This window comes from Mchenga conophoros, linkage group LG20, assembly GCF_057382185.1.
Source record: "Mchenga conophoros isolate Kocher_MC1m ecotype Shallow Benthic linkage group LG20, M_conophoros_male_GT1.1, whole genome shotgun sequence".
NCBI lineage: Eukaryota > Metazoa > Chordata > Actinopteri > Cichliformes > Cichlidae > Mchenga > Mchenga conophoros.
Genome location: NC_140545.1, coordinates 20,643,168 through 20,667,989, shown reverse-complemented (window position 1 = coordinate 20,667,989; position 24,822 = coordinate 20,643,168). Strand labels below are relative to the sequence as shown.

The 24,822-nt window shown below is 40.9% G+C and overlaps 1 protein-coding gene across 14 annotated transcripts in view; it reads right to left on the bottom strand.

Annotated features, from left to right (window-relative positions):
* LOC146550711 (rap1 GTPase-activating protein 1-like) overlaps positions 1-24,822 on the bottom strand; it is a 56,697-nt gene that overhangs the window by 11,674 nt on the left and 20,201 nt on the right. For 2 of the 14 annotated variants that reach the window (XM_085258473.1, XM_085258476.1), the window contains exons 1-7: positions 23,327-23,360; positions 7,619-7,712; positions 3,168-3,203; positions 2,084-2,131; positions 1,599-1,637; positions 1,090-1,281; positions 178-281 (exon numbers count right to left, since the gene is read on the bottom strand). In XM_085258473.1, the coding sequence (XP_085114599.1) occupies positions 178-281; positions 1,090-1,281; positions 1,599-1,637; positions 2,084-2,131; positions 3,168-3,185 (401 nt within the window). In that variant the 5' untranslated portion in view covers positions 3,186-3,203; positions 7,619-7,712; positions 23,327-23,360. Of the gene's footprint in view, positions 1-177; positions 282-1,089; positions 1,282-1,598; positions 1,638-2,083; positions 2,132-3,167; positions 3,204-3,978; positions 7,591-7,618; positions 7,713-9,648; positions 9,925-22,173; positions 22,982-23,326; positions 23,363-24,822 lie in introns of those variants that run through there. The other 12 variants (XM_085258474.1, XM_085258480.1, XM_085258475.1 and 9 more) reach the window with 12 other exon arrangements.

Genomic DNA, 24,822 nt, shown 5'->3' with positions numbered 1-24,822 from the left:
GGGCAATTTAGGGGGTAAAAAATTACTCTGTAGCTAGAGCTTGTTGTTCACAAAAGAGGCAAAATCTTACACATTAATTACTTCAGATTATGAAGTAACCAGGCAGACTTAAATTGTTGATTTTCTCAGACAATTGGGCAACATTGTACTGAACCCTGCATGAAAATTAAGTGTTACCTGAGCATTAGACGCAGATGTTCCTGGTCACCGATCACCTCGTATTTTAGGGAGAACACCAGATGTCCAAGGACACTGTCCACTGAATAGTAATTAAAGTGTTCCTAAGGGCACAGCATACATTAGTACCACCATTAGTATCTGTCATAAAGAGGCACACATGTGCACAACACGGGTAAATGTGCTCCAGTTCATTCATTTCCTGTCTGAGTTCCTTTGTTTACTCGTCCTCTGCTACATGCAACCAATTTTGTTTACTGGTATTATGTGTTTGCAAGAACACTTGCAAAGTGTAATGCATCTTCATTAGCCACAGTGTGTGAGGTGCCTAATTGTGAGGCAGGCTTACTGTTTGTACTTTATTATGCAGAGATTTGCTTATTTCCTATTTGTCCCATTACTGTAATGAAGAAGAAGTAATGCAAAATATTTCATGACAGCAATGAGACTCATTTGAAGAGGAAGGAAGCTGTTATAATGAGAACATGACGTGAATATGACTTTGGCAATATCACTGTGGAAGAAAACAAATCTCTGAAAAAATTGTAGTAATTTAACTAACTTAGTACAGTTATTAATATTCTCATTAACTGTAATTTTAACCATGAAATAGAAGAGAATTTGACAAATATAATGGGGGAGCAATGGGGGAGATATTTAAAATGCATCCAGCTAAATATAATCTATCAGGGACATCGAAATGTCACAGATGATATGGTTAAAAACTATGCTAAATATGGTAACTTACTCAGTTAAGTAGGTTTAAAATAGAGCTGCAGAAGAGGCAATACAAGGGGAGCCCTTAGCCAGGACTGCAAATCAGCAAATGCAAAGCTGATTTAACTTAATATGCAAACTACAGTTTACTTGTCAGCAGCTCCATGTGTTTCTGTCATGTGCAGAGTAGCGAACCTTGCCCAGGAAATGTTTCCTGAAGAGCGTAGCCAGGGTGTTACATTCCAGCTTGGTCCGAGTGTTCGGGGACAGAGGCTGGAGAGGCTCCGTGTCTCCAGCCTGGCTCAGCTCATGGTTGGTCCCTTCAATCCAGTAGCCCCCAAACTGTGGCAGGAGGATAAGAGGAAAGGGGCTCTTTCTCCCCAGCACCTGTTTCAATAAAAAATAGCAATGAAACACAAGGTTACTTCTCAGAGATAGACAATGAACTAAAAATTTGACTTGAGAAAAAATTAAAAAATTTTAAAAAATTAAATTAAAATGAGATTCGATTAGCCTGAGTATTTACTAGTTTAATAAGAATGCTCGTAAAATTTCTGATCACAGCTAGTCTTTTGAGGCTTAAATGAACATTTTATTGAGACTTTGGATGTCTACAACACTGAGTCAACTGCTTTCAATATTTCTATGCTTTTATTGGAATAAAATAATAATAGTAACAATAATACTGCAACACAGCTTCGTACCTCATGGACACTTGGGTACGGTATGTAATCCTCCTCAGTCTGGAAAAAAAAAAGAAAAATGCTTTGTTTCCTCATCGAAGAAGGACAATAACAACAAAATAATAACGACTTTACATTCCCAAAGGACACTGTTTCAGAGTAATTGCATAACAGTTATGCAATGAAAATCTGTTTAGCAATGACACAGAAATCAGCCAGCAATGCACACCTTAATGAAAGTAAGACTATTTGGCACACTGGTGATATAAAATGCTTCATCACTTTATAATTATGTGTTCAAAAGCCCCTTTCAGAACTTTAGTCTACAGAGCTTAGCATCCCACTTGCTTGTTCCTGTATGGAACATGGGCGTTTCAGTGCATTATGAAGAACACGTTGTAATACTGAATGCTGAAATAATTGCCATGTCTGTCAGAGTAAGATAAGGTGGAGCAGCCGTGGACAGTGAGAATGAATAATTTGTGTTGCTACATGAAGAGTTATACCTTAAGAGGCGGAGGAAAGGTGCACCTCTGCTCATCCATCCTGTTCCCCTGTAAGAGAAGCAGGTTACAAAAGGACAGGAGGGTCACACAAAGTGGCATGGAAGTCCACAAATACCTAAAGTCAAGCACAAAACCAATCTATGAACACAAACTGTGACATAAACAAAAGGCAAAAAAAAAAGATCAAACTCATTATGTAACAGCTCAGTTTTCCCCAGAGATGTGCAGCAGGCAACAAAGCAAAGTCAAAAAAGGGACAGATGGAAAAATACAGAAAGAGATCCATTATGGTCCTCAGAGTGAGGAGAGTGAAAGACGTTACAGACGTGAGTCTGGAAGTGACAGAGAACTTTATTAAACACACTGCAGAAAAGTGTGAATAAGAGTCTTGGGGTTAAAAAGATTTATAAGTGACAGTCGTACAACTGCACATGGGGTGTGTCTACGTGAAAAGAGAGTGAGGAGGATCGATGCAGAAAAAGAGATGCAGCGTTACTAAATCAAGGCTAGATGATGGCGCCGACCATCATGGAAGACGATGCAGTCATCAATACACTGTCCATCAATACATTGCCAGTGGAAATAGACAATCCTGCGTCACGTCCCATGCAAAAGAAGAATTACTGCCAAACATGAAAGAATAGTGTAGTGAATAGTGAAGCACCATTGTGACTGCAATTCATATTTTTTAAAAAGAAGATAAATGTGCATTTAAAAAAATAATGCACAGATGTTCTATTATAAAACACATGTCTTGTCATTGGGAAAGCATGAATACAGAAAACATCCTTCCAGAGTCGTCAGAAACCAGGAAATAGATTCTGAGGTGAGATAACGAGCTTACAGTTCGGCAAGCTAAAGTTTCAACCAGAACGTTAACAAAGACACCGAGACAAACACATTGACAACACTCCTCTGAAAATACTCAAAATCCCTCTCATGTTCAGAGAGATTATGAGTACTGCAGCAAAGGAGAGCCAAAGTGTTGCAGAATTAGGAAGAGACACTGGCTGGTTAGTTGCTTATTGAGCACAGCTTAGAGAGCCAAGACAAAATACAGAGATGCGATCTTTTATCATCTTACCTGCATCTTTTCAATCATTTCAAATAAATCTGGGGTCTGGAGAGAGGAGAATAAGATTCAATGTTTAGGCTTCTTTGTCTTGAGTGCAGAGGTTAGTTTGCCTTTGACAGGCGTTAGTGAAGGTTCGCTGAGTTCAACACTTTAAAATCATCACACTCCATCCAGTGACAGAAAAAAACATCTCTGGAACACCGCCTTTACATGGTTATTGTTAGGGTGTCAGATCTCACTGCTATATTTGCAATACTGCATGATGGGATTACATTAATTCAAGATAATGTGTGTGCAACATTCTATGCACTGCTTATTAGACATGAAAAAAATCCCGGTATGTGCATTTGTGTCAGTGATGCTCTTTATGTTTCAGAGAGCTCTATTCACTCTTTACAACTGTTAATAACCCAACATCTTGCAAAACAAAATTCCAAATAGACTTTTTAAAACTTTTAGAGGGCAAGAGGTCTATATAGTCAACATTTTACGTCTACAGTTAAGGTCTCTGAAAACCCCTCAAAAAGTATAATAATGCAACATTTTCTGTAGAAGTCTTCTGAAAGATGCCAGAAATGCCTTAAAATTAACTAATTAGGTGTTATTTGATACAAACCTGACATGGTTAGGAATGTGTTTGAGCTGTTAAAAGCATGAGGACAAACTGACCTTAAAAGAAGCGGTAAAGTTTACATTTAGGAAAGCCTACAGTAGAGCAGATGTCGTAAAGCTGGTAAATTACACATTCTTAGCCAGATGTTCCCACCACTTTTAAAACAGCCGACGTCTAAGCTCATATTTATTTTAATAAACATGTTACCTTATTGCAGAACATGATCTTGTCACATCTCACCGTCACGTGTGACCGACAGGAAAATGAAAAATCGACCCCTTTCTTTAGAACGACATCACATTCCAAATCGCATATGTCATGTGAGCATAATGACAATAAATATTGCAAAAAATGATGAAAAACAATTGTCCGTGGACATATTGGTTTTCGGTAATTAAGTAAAAGGCTGAAAAGTTCAGCCAGTAAAGCCTGACAAAGTCAAACACTTTGTGTACAGAGCAATCGTGTCTTGGCTTTCAGTGTGACTGTGAGTAAAGTCCTCCACCATGTGCAAACAATAGTCCGCCACAAACCCTGAAAGTAAATAGCTCTGGGTTTAGCCAGAGATTCCCATATGGAAAACAAATGCAAATATTATGTCTAATAAGACTTATAAATTTACTATGATTTATTCATAAAAGTGGGAGCTTTCGCATTATACTCACGGAACATAACAATAAGTATAACTTGAATATGAATTGTGTTACTTTCAATAAATAGTATGAGAAGTAAGTGTTATAAGACTCATAAATCTATACACATAAGATGGATTATGAGTATGAGAACTGCTTTGCTAGATATTATCTTTGGGCTTGAACAAAAACAAGTGTGCTATAAATGTCTCTCTCTCTCATATATCTCTCTCTCTCTCTCTATATATATATATATATATATATAGATAGATATGTCATTAGTTTGGAGTGACTGTCTGTGCCTTAACTTAAAGGCGTCCTCTCCACTTTGTCTGTCATTTGTTGATGTTTTGTATGCAGCATGTTCCTAAAATAAAGCTACTTACATTGCTGGGTTTCTTCCAGTGTGTCTTTGTCACCATTGGAGCATAGTTGTGTTTGTCAATATTTTTAGCCATTTTTAATTCTCCTTGACAAAAAGTCCTGCAGCTTCAAAGATGTCCCAGTGTCACTGACTTCAGCAGATTTGGATTAAACGCTCCATGACTGCTGTGCCTTTCTGAAATGGCAAAATCCTAGCTGCATCGCCGCTGTTTGCAAGCATCACTGACAAAGTGTTGGATCAGACAAAGTTGGTGACAAGATCCACAGACTCTCCCAGTGTGTGCTCTGAGCATACAAGATTATCTGCAAGTTTATGTCTCAGGTTGCAGGCAAACCTGCTATTGCTTAAAGCTGAGAAGTAATCCTCTGACTGAAGCTGGAGGTGTCTAGCCTTCTGCTGATCCCTCTTTGTCGCTCTCTATCTCTCAAAAGCATTGCAGGAAGAACTCCAAATTTTATACCAACCACCTCTGTCTTTACTACTATCTGTATCCTGGCTTAGGCTGACAGGTGGCAAGAGGTGGAGTCCAACCGTTCTACGGTCACAGACAACAGCTGCAACTATGTCCTGTTTACAGATCACCTATTACACTAGAATCAGGATATAGCATAAAGTAGATGTTAGAAAACTATGCAAACCAATGGTAGAATGAAAGTAATAAAAAGGAACAATCTTTTGATGAAAAACAAGACATCTCATTTTTGCAGAAATTGACAAAGAGAAGGCGATGAGGGGATCCCCAGGGAGCCAAGCTAGCACACACAGTGCAGGTGTAGAGCTCAGACCTTTCATTATGAGAGCTAATAGGATCGCCATTATGACAAGAGACAAATTAAAGAGGCTTCCTCTTGCTCCTCTTGACTTATCAGCTGCAACGCCGTACATCCTCGCAGAGCTCATTAAAACTTCAACCAGCTCCATGAAGTGGATCAGATGGATACACGTGAATGTGAAATTCACATGAAGTCTGGTTCTTTGTTCTGCATTTTCATTCCAGGGCCATTAAAGATATTTCCTGACATCTCAAATTTACAGAGCTCTGTAAAAAGTCACCCTGACTGGTGTAACAAATCAGTAAAAAAAGGTTGTAAATGACATAAACATGTTTTCATTAGAAAGCTCACCCATAATTACTCATGCAACCCTTTCCAAGAGCAGTGGACAACAGTTCATGATTATTTCAACTCTTGGTTTTGGTATACTAATACACTTATTTCTTTAAGCACTACGGTTCTGGTGAGTAGGATGTTTCAGTTAGTTGTTTTTTTTAGTTTTTTTTTTTTATCTCGGCCGTTTCTGCCACCAAAATTTGAAAACTATCACTTTTAGAGTTTTGCATTACATCTCTAAGAAATCTGCAAGATTATTAATAGGACAGTTCAGTTTGAATCAGGCAATGGCCATAAGAGCTGATGGGGTTAATTGCAGATTGACCTGCTTTTCGCAGGGCTCTAATTAAAGTGATACACTCCTCGGAGTCTTGCTCCACTGAGCCCTTGTTGTACTACAGCACACCACATTACCACGCTGTCCCTAAAACTCTTTCCATGCTTTCCCTTTTTCTACTTTCTCCTCAATTAAAATGTGCAAAAAGGGAGTTGCTATCCTTAAATGTGTAAGTGTCAAACAAAATGTTCGACTAACTGGTAAGTCTGTTTTACCTACAGATGGTGCATGCTGCAAGGATCAGGAATGATGGTTTCAGCAATCCAATCTCTGAATTCCTGAATTCTTAATCCCTTTCTCTTCCTACTCTCCCTGCTTTCCCCAGATGAAGGCAGATTGTGAAAACTGTAAGCCCGTTCCAAAGTGCGAGGGATCTTTTGAAAGCAATCCGACACGAGTGACACTGTTCCTGTCGTTTAATCACCGAGGAGCTAGGAGCTATTCAGTTTCTAAGATCCCAAAATATCTCTGCCAGGTTTTCACATCAATCACAGAAGTGCTAAAGGTAAGCATAAAGATTCTGACAGCAAAATAGATTTGCTACGGACGTGACAGTCTAAACAGATTTATTGAAATTATTTCCTCCTATTTCATTTTCACTTTTGGCCCTTTTTCCTACACCTTCAATAACAGCAATTTAGTATTTCCTCAAACCATTTTTGCTGAAAGAAAGAATATCAGTTCTAGTATAGCTGATTCATAAAGGCAAAAAAATGCTTTAGTGAACAGGAGGCAAGCTGAATGTGATGAATCTGAAAATGACATGACAGCTAATAAACCGCAGGCATTAAAGAAATGGAAGAGCACAAATCTTCACACTGAAGCTTAGCCTTATGAAAACCCAGAGGAAAATAAGCAAGGCTCAGGAAAGCATAAAACAACTGTGTAATAATTGAGCCCCACTCAGTGTTATCATGCATAATTGACATTCCAATTAGGTTACACCTCATGGATGATGATGGGCATGAAGAAGCTAGTGTTTTGATTTAAAAATGACTCATTCAGGCTTTGATTTGTTTGCTCTGATGGAATCAGGCTTGTTAGGCTTCAATTTAAAAATGGTCAGCATCCGGCTGACAATTTCCTTCTAAAAATAGATTTCTATTAATTGAATCAGTCAAACATAATCATCCAGACACAGAGCTCTGTGTGCTTTAATACCACAAGTTACACAAAAGAAAGCAAGGATAGAAATCAAAGTAACACGCCATGAAACTGGGTCTAACACATCACAAGAACACTGAGCAAGTGCATCCAGACAAAAGCAAGTGTGGAGACAAGATCAGCTGAGACACGTTAAAAAGATCAAAGAATGAGGGGGTCACACAGAGGTCTTTAATATAGGTCAGCGGTCAAAGTGCAAACTCAATTTCCCCAGTCCTACCTTTTGAAATGGTGAGGTGGTGAATGGGAGCTTAGGCTGGAGCAGCTGGGGCTCTAGAGTTGCAGAAATTCGGGGGTCACTCCCATCTTGTTTCCTAAAATCAGACAGATGGAAGAGAACATTCGGTCAGAAAAGGTCACCCAGTTTGAGATCAAGCAAGAGGACAACAAAAGGTAATGCCTCAGGAAATGTTGTTGATCTCTTTAGGCAAGAAAAAAAAGTCGTATGGAGTGTACGAGATACTTGTAGTGGTGTAAAGTCACCTTTTTGAAATTAGGTTACTGTTACATCGCTCTTTAAGTGAAGCACATTCCAACCTGACAACAAAATAAGGTCTAATTTACATCAGAAAGTAATAATACATCAGTTTTTAATTGATATTAAATTTCAAAATCCTGTTTTCCAACTGGTTTGTTTGATCTGCAGCGTCATAGTCATCGCGGTTGAAATCTGTTGAACAGTATCAAATTTTATAGCTAAGTTACATCTGACACAAACCCCATGATTTCTTTGCTGTTTATGGTATAAGAAACAATAACTTCCAAAAGATTTCACCTTTTCTTTTATCACACAATCTACCTCACAGACACCTCAGGGGTCTCAGGGAACAAGACCAATACTTTCACATTTATCAAAACAAAAGCATCTCTAATCCAGAAGAACGACACACTGAACAATACTAATGTGACACATCTTTTGTTCTAAACTCAATATCTCTACCAGAACAGCTTTCTCTCAGCATGATGACTGATCAATACCTCTGATGAATATGGTGCTGTATTGACACCGACAACTGGTCAGTTTCCACAGCAGCCTTTTAATTTCTGCAATTTATTTCAGTCTCTTTCATATGCGTACAGCGATTAATCATCGCAGAAGAAAATCTGAACTGATCACGAATCAGCGATAATATCATGAATTATGTGTATGTCTGCCGGCGATTATTAAAGTAGGATACGGCAGCTACGATGAAATATGTTCAGGGTGCGGCGTACCCCAGCAGCCGAAAGGCACGACACTCCGCAAGCAGAGAAGTATTACTCTACGCCCTCAACAACTCCAGGGGACAAAATGGAACACTCTTTAAAAAAATTGTCATTTCTCAAAGAGATAATGTGGCTGACTGTGCTGACAAAGTATTCAGTTATCTGAGTGAATGTATGGAGCTGCAGTGGATGGTCGGATGCTGAGGTCGGAGCTGCTCAAGAGGGACACTGGCTGAGATGGAAATCGGGTTTCACATGCCCTGAGAGCACTCACATTCAAATTTAGGTGAAGAAAACAGAGCATGAATCATTAGTACACCCTGCTGCCGCCCTGCTATTACACAACAAGTGAGTCTTCAATCAAGAAAAGTCCTGCAGCAAATGAAACTGGAATATTTCTAAGCTCCTTCTCAACAGGCTCACACGAAGAGCTCTCCCAAGGGAGAACAATATAGGAAAAGGCATCAGCTGTCCTGAACTCTTAATTAGAACTAATGCTCAATAGATCGTCAGGACACACACACACACACACACACACACACACACACACATATTTAATTATACAAAATGAATGAATGGTTTAAGCAAAATGTATAGTCCCAAAAAAAATCTAGGTAATACTAGAAGCATATGTCTCCCTATAGGAGTCATATTGTGCACACCTTATTATTCTACAAAAGACAGTGTACTGGGAATTTATAATATGCATACACCACTCCAGAAAAGTATCACAATAACATGCATGAGGGTAAAGTCCAACAAATGTCCAGCACGAACTTGTCCTTCATCATAAGCATGTGGGGCAGCACAAATAACATGCTGCTGCTCGCGGACACCTGCTCGGTTCTATGTAGGACTACCATGTAAGCCGTCCTGCGGATCAGTTTGCAGCATAAAGCCACAGCCTTATCCCAACACCACAACAAATTACATAACACACCCCAGCTGGTTGGCAATGCAGCACAAAAATCAGCCGTGTGAAGAAGTCCCTGTGTGTCATCTGAGCAAACTGATGTCCTGCATGGAGCAGAGCAGGAAACTTACTCACACAGTGGTGTGGCAGCTGTACACTTGGCGCTCCCCGGGAAGTCAAGCCAGTGACCGGCACTCGGACGGATAACTCACCGTCCACGCTCCTTCCAGAGTTAAGCTTCTCTCTCCCTCGTACTTTTCTCACTCTCTCGCTCTCTCGCTCTTATTATTCTTAATTCTCCAGCTCCAGCCCGATCACTCGCTGATTCTCATCAGTCGTTCACCTGCTGGCCTCACGCTCAGCTCTTTAGACTATCGCACACTCCCAGTGAGCATCCTCTCCGATTCTCCTCCCTCACTCTCCCTCCTCCCACCCAGTCACACACACACGTGCACGCTTTAGTTGCCACTTCCTCCATCTCCACCCTCTTTGTCCGCTCTGCAGCTCTCACACACAACCCGATACTCCAAAACCTACACTCGACACTAACACCCACCAACCCCCCAACCAATACCACTTACAATCTCCCTTATCCCCCTTCCAAAGAAGGAGACCCCCCCCTCCCATTCAACTGAGAACTACTGAAGTCTGCAGTCAAAAAGAGAAAGCATAGATTGTTAGGGTAAAGGGGGTTGTCTTCTATCCCCACACTGCCTCACAAGCCTGCTCGGGCTGTTGCTGTGGCAACCAACGTAAGCTACACATGAAAAAAAAAACCCACCCACATGCACATTCATGTTCATTATCATAGGACTTGAACAAGGTGATTATGTTCAACATTAAGCACCCAGAGATGAGCAGACATCGTAGCCTCCCCCAACACTCATTGTGCAGGATGAGAAAACATGTGTGGAAAGGTTTTTAATTACTGTAATGAGTCTCATTTAATCCCCAGATACATGTGCGTTTCCATCACTTAGCTGACATCCACAGTTCCCAGCAGACCTCCGACTAATGTCACCAATAGACAGATAAATCCCTGCTAAATAATACTTTAATGCAGAGGAGTGTCAATCTATTGTTCCATTACTTAGCTTTTCAAAGTGTAAACCTGAACTACCAAACGGTGTGTGCGTGTGTGTGTGTGTGTGTCAGACATGAAGAGATAATAAAGGATTACAGCACATTCATCATACTGTGAACCATTAAGAGCTGTGTATTGTGATAAAAACAAATAATCCTCTCAACTCGAAAAGCTTCTTGGGTTAAAAAAAGAGAAAAGAGCGAAGTCTATTATATCATTAATACAAACTTTGAAAAATGTCCAGATTACCAATAATCTGCTGAGATGCTCTTTCGAACTGTGACACTAATATCTCTTTCTCTTCTTAATGCTTAAGTGAAGAAAATCTGGTTCTTTTTTTTTAAAGGTCCCAGTGACCTGGGGTGTAGGTAAAAAAAAAATGAAAATGTGGAATGTGACAGCTTTGTTGCGAATTATCCAATAAGAGCAGATACTGCTTAAATGTCCCGCTTAAAATCTGATTACCATGAAGTTAACACAGATTATTCGATCAGATTTCAATCAGATGAAGGGCATATGCATTTACAATGACAGCTTGAGACATAATTGAACACCAAATACTGACAAAGAAAATAGTAGAACTGGAAAAAATTTATAGCCACAAAGAGCTTTTTTTAAAAAAAAAAAAAAAATCTGCTGTGGACAGTGATAGTTGTTTTTAAATTGACTGCATCTTTTCTGCTTCAGCATCCTCAGCAGAATCAGTAAATACCCTGTAAGTGACCCAAACTGCAATAGATTCCCATCCCATTAGCCGCTGAAATGACCTGTGGTCACTGCTCTCCTACCCCCATATCATATCCTCTGAGAATTGCTGCTGCGCTAAAAAATGTCCTCATCTTCCACGCCCTCTCTCTTCCAATCTCACTTTGAGCTATTTTTCAACCAAGAAGAGTTTGATAATAATCCAAAATCCTTTGAGACATAAAATCAAATAATCCCAGAGCTAAGTGAATCCTGTAAATCCCACAGGATGTTCATTATTCCTGATGCAGGTTTCATTATTCTATTAATATTTCTATTTATACAACAAAATATTAAACTTCTTATAATTTAAATGTGCATCACCATGCTTAGCAAAGTATGCCCTGCAAGCAGCTAAGAATGTAATCTGTATGACGTGTGTGGGAGGCAATGTGTGACCTGCTAGTGACCTAAAAGGCTAGCTAAAGGTTTAATCACAGAAGCATTTCACATCAGTTACACGTCTGAGGTCTCCAGCAGGCAAGATGGCTGCTCTTCGGAAATTTGAATTAATTGTTATTTATGCATAACAAGTATGTCTCCCACAGGTTGCGATTTAATTAGTGGTGGTCGACCTCAGGGGGGTAGAACAGGAGGGCGGGCAGGGACTGTAAACAGCACTGAGCTGTAAGAAGTACAGCACTGAACGAATAACTGAAGGCATATCTCCAACAGACTGTCTACATAGATATTAATATTAAATATATAATACAGTTCAGTGTGTTCAGTGGTGAATTATGTCAAATGTTTTACTCCATCAGCTGTGTTAACTGGTAAAACAGAAGCGGGCAATGAATTTTCCCAAGTGGCCACATGAGAAACTGGGACTGTTATGGAGGGCTGCAAAGAAATATATTATAATGGTGCGAACCTCCACAATAGTCCTAGTCTCCCATGTGGCGTCTTGTAAGAATAAGTTGTTGTGATATAATATTAAATCCAAAAGCTGAGAATCAAAGTCTATCAGAAATCCTTCATCAGAGTTCCTGCGGCACAATGTCGGATGTGTTCTCGTGCTGTTTTTGGATATGTTAAACCCTGCCTCCCATCACTCTTAAACAAATTGGCTGTTTAGTCAAGCACATAATTTGTTTGCAAGGCAAAGTAGGAGTGCCAAGTGCAACTCAACTTTGAGGAAACTTTCCATCGCTATAATGATATCTCTGCAGTATACCTCTACAGAACCCTACTGTGACTATGATTGTGATGTGGTTCAATAATTATACAGCATTTTAAGTGGGTAATGAGGTTATATTAGAGGGTGGGGGAATAAAGCTGCTATGAGATGTAAGCTTATTCAAGTTGTTATTCTCCCCTGACATGAAACTCTTTGTGCTTATGTGTCCCAGTTAGATGCAGAGTAAACAGTAAATATGACCTAATTATAATAATAACATAGTCTTTCTTAAAGGTGATGTACGTATACAACATTCAGAGCTGGATGTTTCATTAGAGCACTCCCGTCTTCAGCCAGCGTGAGCCACACCTCCTTACTTCATTTGCAACTCACAAAAAAGGGCAAGGGCTAATAGCTGTTTTTCTTTTTTTGTTTTTTGAGTGACAAATGAAGTAGGGAGGTGTTTTTTTGTTTGTTTTTTTTGTCAAGTATTAGGTTGTTTCCTTTTAGATTATTATTATTGACATCATAAATCATGCTTGTTGAGAAGTATTTTCACTGCACTTCTTAACTTCAACCTTGCCTTAACTTCCACACTAGAGGGGTATACTACAAACAAAGTTCAGCTCAGCCAGGCTTTCTCTGTGTTAGCTTGCTCAACAAAACTTATAACAACAGTTGGAGAACGTGGTTAGCAGAACGGTAGCTAACGACTTTGTCTGTTAAGCCGGGCTTTCTGCTTCAGGCTCACAAAAACCACGGGCCCTTTGCAAGGTCGTGTGACTCTTCCACATGAAACGATCCCCGTGAGCGCAGCCTGCTCCAATCAGACATTATCAGATGATGATGATAAGATTAATGCTGCAGAAAATAGTTAATCTTGCACCTTATTGCACAGAGTGGTAAAATAAACATTCTAATTCAAGTTAACAGCTTTATTGCCAAGTTTGGCTCTCTGTGCTGCTGTTTATTTCTAAGGTCTAGATGCACATTAGAGCTCTGAAACATTACATGTTACTGTACCATAGCCTAATGTTTGAGCCTAAGGACACGTAGAAATTGCTTTAGTTTGTTGTCAAAGTGAAATTTTGGGCATTTTGTTGCTTGAACAGGTGATTTTGGTGTGTTGTGTTCTGCAACTCTAGCAGTGTAAAAGAGAATTAGCAGCAGATTAGAATTAGGAATAATGATAGCTATCCATTTTCTGCTTCATTAAATTAATACATGCAAACTCCTATGATGATGTTTATATAAAATATATTGCCCCAGGAGATAATATATGTTGCAATTAAAACGTGCTGTAAATGAAAGAATCTGCTAAAAGGTTTTCCAGCTGTTTTTAGATTTAAACACATGTTCAGCATAAGTTACCGCAGCGATATAGTCAGATAAAAGGAAAGCTACTTTCGTGACACAGGAAACTCTGACTTTAAGCTCAACATAGCCCTCTAAGCCAATAATCTGGTTTCATAATACATCCCTAGGATGGAACAGAGAGCAGAGAATAACAAAACAACAGCAGAAACTCTCACACTAAGCTTTGCTGTTTTACTTTCCAAATGTGCTGTAAGAGGTCAACCTTAGTATCTTTATAAATTTGATGAATGCCAACACATTTCCAGGTACTCACATTAACTCAGATCCACTAACATGCACATATGGATGAGTCGGCCATAAAAACGTAAAACAGCAAAAAAACCAGAACAGTGTGACATCATTTTCTGTGAAAGATGCTCCATTAAGTATCTAATGAGCAAATAGCTGCTTGCTGCTATATTAATGTTGGATTCAGATATTATAGTATCTTTGAACCAACACAGAGCATACTGTGTTATAAAAAATACTGAGCATGTAAAAAAAAAACCCGTCCTATTCTAAATGTATTTCAAGACAAACAGATTTTCTCATGAATTACATTTGTTTGTGATGGTTGACAAAAACATTTCTAGTCAAATTGTCTCATGTGTCATTAACTGTGTGGACGAGTCATCCTGTTAACCCAGAAAATGAAGGAGAATCTTCTAATGTGGTTAATGTTGTAAAAAGCTCTACTGTAACCCAAACCACAACTGTTTCTGGGATATAACGAAGTAGTTTGGGGGTACTCAGACTGAAATAAAACTAAAGATATAAAAGTCAAAACCTAAAAGTTAAAGGTCACAAATGAACACAAAAATAAGCGAAGAGAAAACACAGGAGTTACACTCTGTTCCTGAGGCATAATCCTGTACGTGGTCCTTAAGTCCTTACGCAGCTCTGCAATTTTATCCTTATGCAATTATAAGTTGTCTTGTTAAAGGACTATATTTTTGGTATTTGCAAAAAGCTTGAGGGAAACATAAGCTCAGTTCATTTTGATTATATATTCCTGTATCTTCACAAGTTTGCTGAACTGCTGCTTGGTACACAGCAGATAATATACAACGTGTCTTTTTGTGATGACAATAGTTAAAGCCAGAGGTTTGATCTCATTTAATTTGTGCACACAGTTTACAATCTCACAGCACAAGTCATTTATCAACTGCACCATACGTCTTTGTAAATTTATATCCATATAAATGTATGACACAGACCCAACAACCACATTCTGCCGTGATATATTGTTTCTCATATATCAATATAACACTGATGATAAAGAAGAGTAGTACAGCACAGAAGTAACTTGACCTGCTCAAATGCACACACAAGTCCTCCAACAGCCAGAGACACAAGGAATTACAACAGAAACAGTCCTTGGAAATGGCTGTGTTCCCAAGGACACCCTCCCCTACCCCCTTAAACTGATTTGAACTACTCAAACAAATGGCAGGATGATTATCTCTGGTGTAAAGTCATTTCTCACTCAGAGGCAATTTTTCCAGATGAAAAGATCTGACTTTCTGACTTGCTTGGAAAAAAATATGTTATTTTGCTGGAGGTTATGTTAAAAAAATATGTAACATAATTCAAACGATCTTATGAGTCAGCTTTGTGTCTTAATCTGTGTGCCAGAAGGAAGTAACAAAAATAAACATATGAATTTCCCTAATCTGTTTTGCGAACCGGTTTCTGGTGCCAAGCAAATACTGGGCAAAATTTAAAAAGCAGATAAGTCTGAGAAGCTTTCCATTCCCTAGGGAACTGTTCCTCTAAAAGACCTTTTATACAGAAAGGCAGATAAGGAAATCCTAATCAGCAGTTCCTAATAAGAAACTAGAACACAAATGGTGGTAAAAAAAAAAAAAAATTATATATATATATATATATAGGAGCAGCTGGATAGCGTAGTGGTTAGACTACACGCCTTTGGAACAGAGGATCGCAAGTTCGATTCCTGCCTGGGGCGTCTGTATCCAGTAAGGGTCCTAAGGCTAGACCCCCTATGCTAAGCAAGCCTACCGCAGACATGAGCGAGACAGATAAATATGAAGGCATGCCGGCTCGGACGTCGCCCGGATCAACAAGGTCCGCGTCAGGTGTTGAGGAACCAGGGCACCCTGACGAAAAGTGGGCTACTGGAACAAGAAGGCATCGGTGGGCAAGAGACGAAAACAGGGCGTTGTTGGAATGGTACTATGCAAGTAACCCCGGATGAGGATGAGGGACCTATGGATTCTTCGATACCCAACATCCACAATGACGGCGAAACAACTAGTAGCTCAGTGTTCCAACATTCGAAAGAAGGGACTGCTGTCACAGCTAGAGATTGACGAGGTACAACACAAATGCTACGGCAAGGAGGAGTCAGGACGCCAGGTCAGGGGGGAGATATCATCACCCCCACCCGAGATTGGGTACATAGCCCCAAGAGAGGAACTGACCTGAAAAATAGGATCATGGCCAAGCTTGAAACCTGGATCCCGCGTAGCCGGTTACCAAGATTACGTGAAGTTCCCTCAGAAGGTCTGCTAGATGATGTTAATGCAGCACTACGGGCAATACCTACAACCACGATTACCGACACTAACAAGCTGATCTACAATACGGCAACAGTGATCAGTGAGATGCTTGGCTACAAGTTGAACAGCGACAAGGGGCAGTACCCTCCATGGAGAAGGAGGCTAGAGGGCAAGATCAAAGTAGCACGAAGGGAGGTTAGCCAACTAACGGAGTTGCAGAAAGGTGCGACAAATAAGGTGCCTAAGAAATACAGCAAGCTGTCCATACCTGAGGCCTTGGAAACTGCCAAGCAAAGACTCACAGCCTTGGCCAGCCGCTTGAGGAGGTACACCAGAGAGATAGAAGGCAGGAGAATAAACCAGCTGTTCTCCACAGAACCAGCAAAGGTGTACTCTCAGTGGCAAGGGAACAATAAGAGAACAGCACCACCAAGGCTGGAGACGGAGCAATACTGGAAGAGCATATGGGAGAAGGATGCAACCCATAACGGCAATGCTCAGTGGCTAGAGGATCTGAGGGCTGACCACAGCGACCTCCCTGAACAGGGTCCAGTAACCATCACAGTGGCAGATATCCAAGAAAGGGTCTCCAGTATGAAGAGTTGGACAGCACCAGGGCCCGACATGGTTCACGCCTACTGGCTGAAGAAGCTGACTGCACTCCACGAGCGTCTGGCAGCACAAATGAACCAGCTGCTAGTTAACGAGAGACACCCGGAATGGCTAACTGAAGGCTGGACGGTCCTGATCCCCAAGGACCCCAAGAAGGGACCGGTCCCCTCCAACTACCGACCAATAACCTGCCTCAGTACTACATGGAAGCTCCTGTCAGGCATCATATCGGCTAAGATGAACAGGCACATGGGTCAATACATGAGCGGGACACAGAAAGGAATTGGCAAGAATACCAGAGGCGCAAAACACCAGCTACTGGTAGACAGAACAATCAGCCGAGACTGCAAGACCAGACTGACCAACCTGTGCACTGCCTGGATTGATTACAAGAAGGCCTATGACTCAATGCCCCACAGCTGGATACTGGAATGCCTAGAATTGTACAAGATCAATGGGACCCTAAGAGCCTTCATCAGGAACTCAATGGGGATGTGGCGTACAACACTAGAGGCCAACTCCAAGCCCATAGCACAAGTCACCATCAAGTGCGGGCTCTACCAAGGAGATGCTCTGTCCCCACTGCTGTTCTGCATAGGCCTGAACCCCCTCAGTGAGATCATTAAGAGGGAAGGTAGTCAGAACTGAGGGGATTGAACTACCAGAAGGCAACATTGCAGACATAGAGGACAGTTACAAGTACTTGGGGATCCCACAGGCGAATGGGAACCATGAAGAGGCCGCTAGAAAAGCTGCAACCACCAAGTACCTGCAGAGGGTCAGGCAAGTCCTGAGGAGTCAGCTGAATGGTAAGAACAAGATCCGGGCCATCAACACGTACGCCCTGCCCGTGATCAGGTACCCTGCTGGGGTAATAGGCTGGCCAAAGGAGGAGATAGAAGCCACTGACATAAAGACAAGAAAGCTCCTTACCATGCATGGAGGGTTTCACCCCAAATCCAGCACCCTGAGGCTGTACGCTAAGCGGAAGGAAGGGGGCCGGGGACTGGTGAGTGTCAGCACCACAGTCCAGGATGAGACAAGGAACATCCAAGAATACATTAGGAAGATGGCCCCAACTGACCGAGTGCTCAGTGAATACCTCAGGCAGCAGAAACCCAAGAAAGAGGAGGGAGACGAGGAACCATCATGGAAGGACAGGCCCCTGCACGGTATGTACCACCGGCAGATAGAGGAGGTGGCTGATATCCAGAAATCCTACCAGTGGCTGGACAAAGCTGGACTGAAAGACAGCACAGAGGCACTAATCATGGCAGCACAAGAACAAGCTCTGAGCACAAGATCCATAGAGGCTGGGGTCTATCACACCAGGCAGGACCCCAGGTGCAGGCTGTGTAAAGATGCCCCAGAGACAATCCAGCACATAACAGCAGGGTGCAAGATGCTAGCAGGCAAGGCATACATGGAACGCCATAACCAAGTGGCCGGCATAGTGTACAGGAACATCTGTGCCGAGTATAACCTGGAAGTCCCGAGGTCAAAATGGGAGATGCCCCCAAGGGTGGTGGAGAATGACCGAGCTAAGATCCTGTGGGACTTCCAGATACAGACGGACAAAATGGTGGTGGCTAACCAACCGGACATAGTGGTGGTAGACAAACAGAAGAAGATGGCCGTAGTGATCGATGTAGCGGTTCCGAATGACAGCAATATCAGGAAGAAGGAACACGAGAAGCTGGAGAAATACCAAGGGCTCAGAGAAGAGCTCGAGAGGATGTGGAGGGTGAAGGTAACGGTGGTCCCCGTGGTAATCGGAGCACTAGGTGCGGTGACTCCCAAGCTAGGCGAGTGGCTCCAGCAGATCCCGGGAACAACATCGGAGATCTCTGTCCAGAAGAGCGCAGTCCTGGGAACAGCTAAGATACTGCGCAGGACCCTCAAGCTCCCAGGCCTCTGGTAGAGGACCCGAGCTTGAAGGATAAACCGCCCGCAGGGGCGTGCTGGGTGTTTTTTATATATATATATATATATATATATATATATGCTGAAAACTTCAAAAGGTTCAAAGCCTTTGTTAAATCAAAAGCTACAGACGAAATTAATCTGTTAAGATGTCTGTGGAATCTGATGCACGAGGAGGCTCTTTCTCTTGAGTCTACACTTTCCCTCATAGCTAGCCCTATTCAGTTGGCAATAAAAGGCCAGGTATAGCAGTTGGTATTGAATAAAGGATGTTCTCTCTACCAATGAGTCCTGATTTTCAGCTTCCTTATCTCTAACAATGTCACTGTGCAGATTTCCTTAGAAACAAGCCCTCTGGGAAATCACAATCAGGCAGATGTGCCTTTTCTACAACAGAAGGTCACTCTAGTGTCCTTTTATGCTCTTTTGTGCTTGACATATTGGACTTACTAGTGTAGTCCATGACACCTAACTTCATACGGTTTTATCTGTGTACAAATATCCTATCAATCAGGAATTTGTTCGCAAAACTTCCGATCATGCAAGAGTTGTTAGGCCTGGGAAAGAAAAGAAAGAAGGAAGGAAGAGAATAGAAAAGCCTTGAGTCAGCCTCCTCCTCCCACTGGCTTAGCTCATCATTTCTGCATGACATCTGTCAATAAACAGGCCCCACATCTTTAAAACCTTTCCTGCCATTTTCATACCTAAACTCCTGTCTTATGCAGTGTGACTGCAGCAAAGCAACTTGCAAGCAAATAAGTGAACTTTAAAATCGCTGGAGGAATAACTAAGTACTGAAAATCTCAACGAATCAGATAAAGCAAAATGGGAAATGTCAAGTCAAAGTTGCCTGGGACTCGTCTCAACCTTCAGCAGTCGGCTGCGTTCTGAGCTTTATGTTTTTATAAGACATCTTCTGCTGGGCCTGGATGGTGGATGACATTTTAGGAATTGGATTGGATTGAGGTGGTTCGAAACAGGGGTGAGGTTGTCACTTTGGTGCTATATTAGGTCAGACAGAAGGAGACACACAGAGAAACAGTCAGGTCTGATCGGCCTTGACAGTTTGCTCTCCCAGTATGTCTGCTTTTCCAGACGACTCGGCTTGACATACATGGATGAGCGTGCACAAGCAAGCTGACACCGAGACCGTTTTCACAATGCAGCGGTGAGCGCATGTGCAAAGGAGACAGTCAGACGATGATGAGGAGCGACATCTCTTGGGAAATCAGTGTACACAAACAGAGGAGTGTTTACAATGACACCTCTTAACTGTTTACAAGCTAACCTCCCCCAAAAAGACAGCAGGGATGAAATAGGCCTAGGATTTAGAAAGCATCATAAAAATAGAATAGGAACTCACATCAAACAATTGGAAATATATAGCACGGTTATTCAGCAGAAAGGAAGAAATGAATAAAACAGTAAAAAGCAGATTTGATCACCGTGGCGGAAAACATCCACAGATGCCCATCAAGTACACTTGTTTACCTGACTTACGGGCTCATTAAGTGCCAAAACTATGCACTACTAACTTTGGCCACCAGAGGGCTAACAATAAGGGAACCAAAAGACAACAAACACACAACAAGGCTCCATCGTTTTGTTAAATATGCATATGAAATACTCATATTGAAATGATAATTTAAGTCTAATATAGTTTGCTTACAAAGTAACTTCAACAAACAGGTCAAAAAATACAGAGCATTAAATTATTATATAAAAATCCTCAAGCTCGAGAATCATACTTCTGCAAGTTGCATATCATGTTTCACATACTGAAAAAAATCATCTTATACATTTCAAGAGGGCAGCTTGAAATCAAATATATACATTTTTCCTATCTTTAATTCATGTTATTTATTGATCTAGACTGTTTTAGATTAAGTTGCCCCTTTTTATAAAATGTTTTATTTTATAAAAAACTCAAAATCATCTTGAAACCTTGTTGCAAGTAGTCTCATGTAGGCACTACTTTATGTCTCCTGAACTACATTATAATTTATTGGAGACTGTTTACATCCCCTCACCCAATGACTACCATGAGCCTCCCATCACATGTACATTTGCACACTGATACAGCTCGCAATTGTAGTACAGGATAGAGAAAATAGTAGTTCCTACATGGAACTGCTTACAACAAGGTTTATAGATTTTTTTTTTTAGGAACTAGGTCATAAGACATGGCTGCTGAGTTGTTATTGTTGTTGTTTTTTTATTCTGTATTTTGTTCTCTTGGTGCAATATAAGGGAGGGATGGAAAATGCCATTTAGTTTTACTATATTCAGAGAAGACAGACATCTTTATGGCTAATAGCTCTCACACTGAAACAATCTATATGAATAAACGGCACTGCAAGCTGGAGCAAAAATATGTAAATGTAATTTTATCCCTTTCATGTTCATGTTAAATTCAGATTTATAGAGAATGCAGATAAAGCTTTGCCCTATAGCTGATGAGTGTGAAAAGCTTATCAATCTAAGAGATGCATTTAAAGACTGTTTTTGCAAGAAACAAAGCTTGTTTAATGGGCAAGAATAAAAGACTCATTTTGTTTCTTTCCACGTTTCAAGCAAAGACCAGTGCTCTCTAGCTTGATTTTTTTTTCTTGCTAGTAAAAGTGGCACCTAAGGGTGGTTCAAAAGTGCAGACCTGTCCAGCATGAAGGTCAGGTGAGCTGAAGCATGGATGAGAGAGTGGGATCTGTGGTTTGTTTTAAAGAATGGGCAGCGAGTTATACAACCCACAGCCTGCTACAATAATCCATGCTGCTCCAGGGATAGGAGAGCAGAGTGCACTTTTTACTTGGATGTATGTTCACATGTGCTCAGTCGAGAGAGGAGAGATACTCTTATACAACATCTCAGTATAGCCATTATCCACACTAACCCTTCTCTCCCATTGCGTCCCATCGAGGGAGCTTAGCAAGGCAGGATTATCACCAATTACAAGCCTCCCCCGCAGAGTGTGGAAACTGGGTTTGAGGATCATGAGCTTATTGTGTATGACCCACAATGACCAGATGAAAGATGCTCATTTAAGATTTAATCAGCAGCAAGTGTGGAAAGACTTCATCTTAAGACTTAGTGATATTAAATGCATCAGGTCAGCTCTCCTGTCATGAATTACAGAATATTCTACCTAATCATTGGATCTATATTGTAAACAGTATGAATACAACAGAAGGATAATAAAGATAATCCTGTGTATGTATATTAAAATCTGTTTCCCCAATCGGCTGGGGAATCATGCAGTTCTTATCAGCATTATCTAAAGTCAAGTCAATCAGAAACTCACCAGAGTTTTCTTGGCCTTCCGATTCGGAAAGGTGAGCACGGCATTTTGCTGAGTTCTGTTAAAGTTTTGCTGCCAGTTTTTTTTTTACAGTTTACAGTTCAGATTTCCAGCCATGTCCAACATACAGTTGGATGCATGAACTGTCAGTGCTTGTTGATTTCAAAAAAAAGATTGTCAGATGGCACTTTCACAGTTGCTTTATCCAGGCAACGCCAATGTTGCTGATAAAAGATGATCTGCCCCGCTGGGTATAACCAGCGATCTTAATGTAAAGTAGCTTTAAACACTGCACCAAATTTTTCAAGCAGTGCTGAATTATTCCCTGATTTGAAGAAGATTGCCAAAAAACGAGTATGACTGATGAACTTGTATTATCGTATCTTGGCTTTCTAATGCAGGCCCCACATTTTCTATTTGCAGCGTCACCTCATCCAGTCAGTTGCTTCCCCCTCCTTCCCTCCTCTTCACGCCCAGAAGTCTTTTATCTCCAGTGCTGCTTTTGTGTCCTGTTTTAGATCCTCCTCTTCATCTTTATTTTGGTCCGGAGTTTACTCTTCTTCTTTACAAAGAGGTGCAATCATTCTGTCTCAGGCAGCAGCAGCTGATGGCCGGACGACAGCCTGTGCAAACAAGCTCAGCCACTGCTGAGTAATGCAGGCCTGGCTGGTAAAAGATATCCTCCTGCATTTGTATTCCAGAGGGAAGGCAGGATGATACTATGGTGGAGCACTGTTTAATGTGCTGCATTCAGACAGAGGGGGACGAGGGCCAGACACTCATGCCACCACACCTAAAAGCTTTCAGAAATGGTGTCGTGTATCTGCAGTGGCAGGAGGTGTGCATGCTCAGATCCCTGCCTCTCTCCATGTGCCATTCGCAGCAGCACTCCAACCTTGCCAGCACTGCAGAGATGGCAGGGCGGACTGGGTATCTGTTTCCCCGCTGCTGCCCATCTGCTCTAACTTTTACAGGCTCATTCATCTTACTTAACTCTACTCACTGCATTGATTTGCACATTTAAAAATTACAAAGCTGGTGTGAGTCAATGACATTGATCATCAACAGAAGAAAGCTTTAAGATTTCTAACTTTAATTGGCTGTGTTTGCTTATTGAAACAAAAGGAATGTCATTTATTACAGAAGGAACACGTACCATAAGCTTCTGGCCTTGGAGAATGTCTTGTCCACTCTGAAAAACAAAAACAAACAGCAGCTGTTACAGTCCCAAATAAATATGTTTAATTTAATGTGCTTATGTCGGCATTTCCTAAAAACAAGTACATTTGATATATTTTTTAACTTTATATCAAATAATTATAAATTATAAATGTTTTTAGACTTAATAATTAAGTCTAAAAACAAAGAGGAATATAACACCTAGTAACAGGTACATGTAGTTTCCATTCATTTGCCTTCCTGCAAGTTTACTCAGATTAATTTAAAGTGCACTTAAAAAAAAAGTTCAATGAAGTGAAAGAGGTTGATTATGCATCAAGATGGGTTACCCTGAAATAACTCCTGCCATCTGTTAAAGCATCATTTCCCAGAATGAAGGAATGATTATTAGTCTGGTGTTTTCTGAGACAAAGTGAATCATGTTTCAGTTTAAGTCGACACTTTCAGGCTCAGTGCACATTGTCACTCCAAAATAAACTATCATCTGTCCTTACATACTCTGGATAAACAGATTTAAGCAGGAGTAATCACTGGAAACAATAACCAGATGACGCAGGGTTGGGAACTCCGGGGATGAGAATGTAGAAACCCGTTTTTGCCAAAAGATGGCACTGTGCGTGCAGCAGAAGGTTAATCCTAACGTGCAATTAATAACAAACTGGGCTTGCTCTGCTCATCAGACAGAAAGATATTCATCATGATAATCAAGGCCATGTGGCAAGATTTAAATCACAAGACACACACAAAAAAGACCAATTACTTCTACTCTGAAAACATCACAAACAAAAAACTACAGCTTTTCTCGGGCTGCAGCGTTTAAGTGTCTAAAAGGTGAATATTTGGTTCTGGTGAGTAAGCTGCAGATATTCCTCTTGTGTGGTTAGAAAAGAGTAAGAAAGAATACCTTTTTTATATAATATGTTATCTTACATGCTTTCCTGAGCAGTGCTAAAGATGATACACCACCTGACGGTGTAAATTAAATACAAATGAGCCAATAATGCGATTGATTTCCCCCTCCTTTCTGACTGTGTCTCTCATGACATAGAAAGGAGACATCCCGAAACCCCAAGCTGGGTCTCTGCCTGCTCTCACTCTGTATCTGCCAATAAGGCCACCATGGTTTAGAACTCTTACTCATCCTTCCGTGGAGATGATTAGTGTGCATGGCACAGCAACACCCGGAGGAGCGAGCATTTCTGGAAAGTGACTCTTGCTCTCTGAAAAACAGAAAAGCACACAGAAAACGACCATGCCACAGTAGCTACCCTTGTGAAGCTGTAGATGGGCATTTTTAGCATTTTGACCATGTTCGCTCTGATAATGTGTAATGCTTCAGGTTGCCACTTAGCATTTAACACTAACTACAAACTTCAGCTGAAGGTGAGGAGAATATTAGAGCTGTAGCAGATATTGTTGAATAGCATTAGAAATATACACATTTTGACCAGATGGTGGCACTGTAAAGTCAAA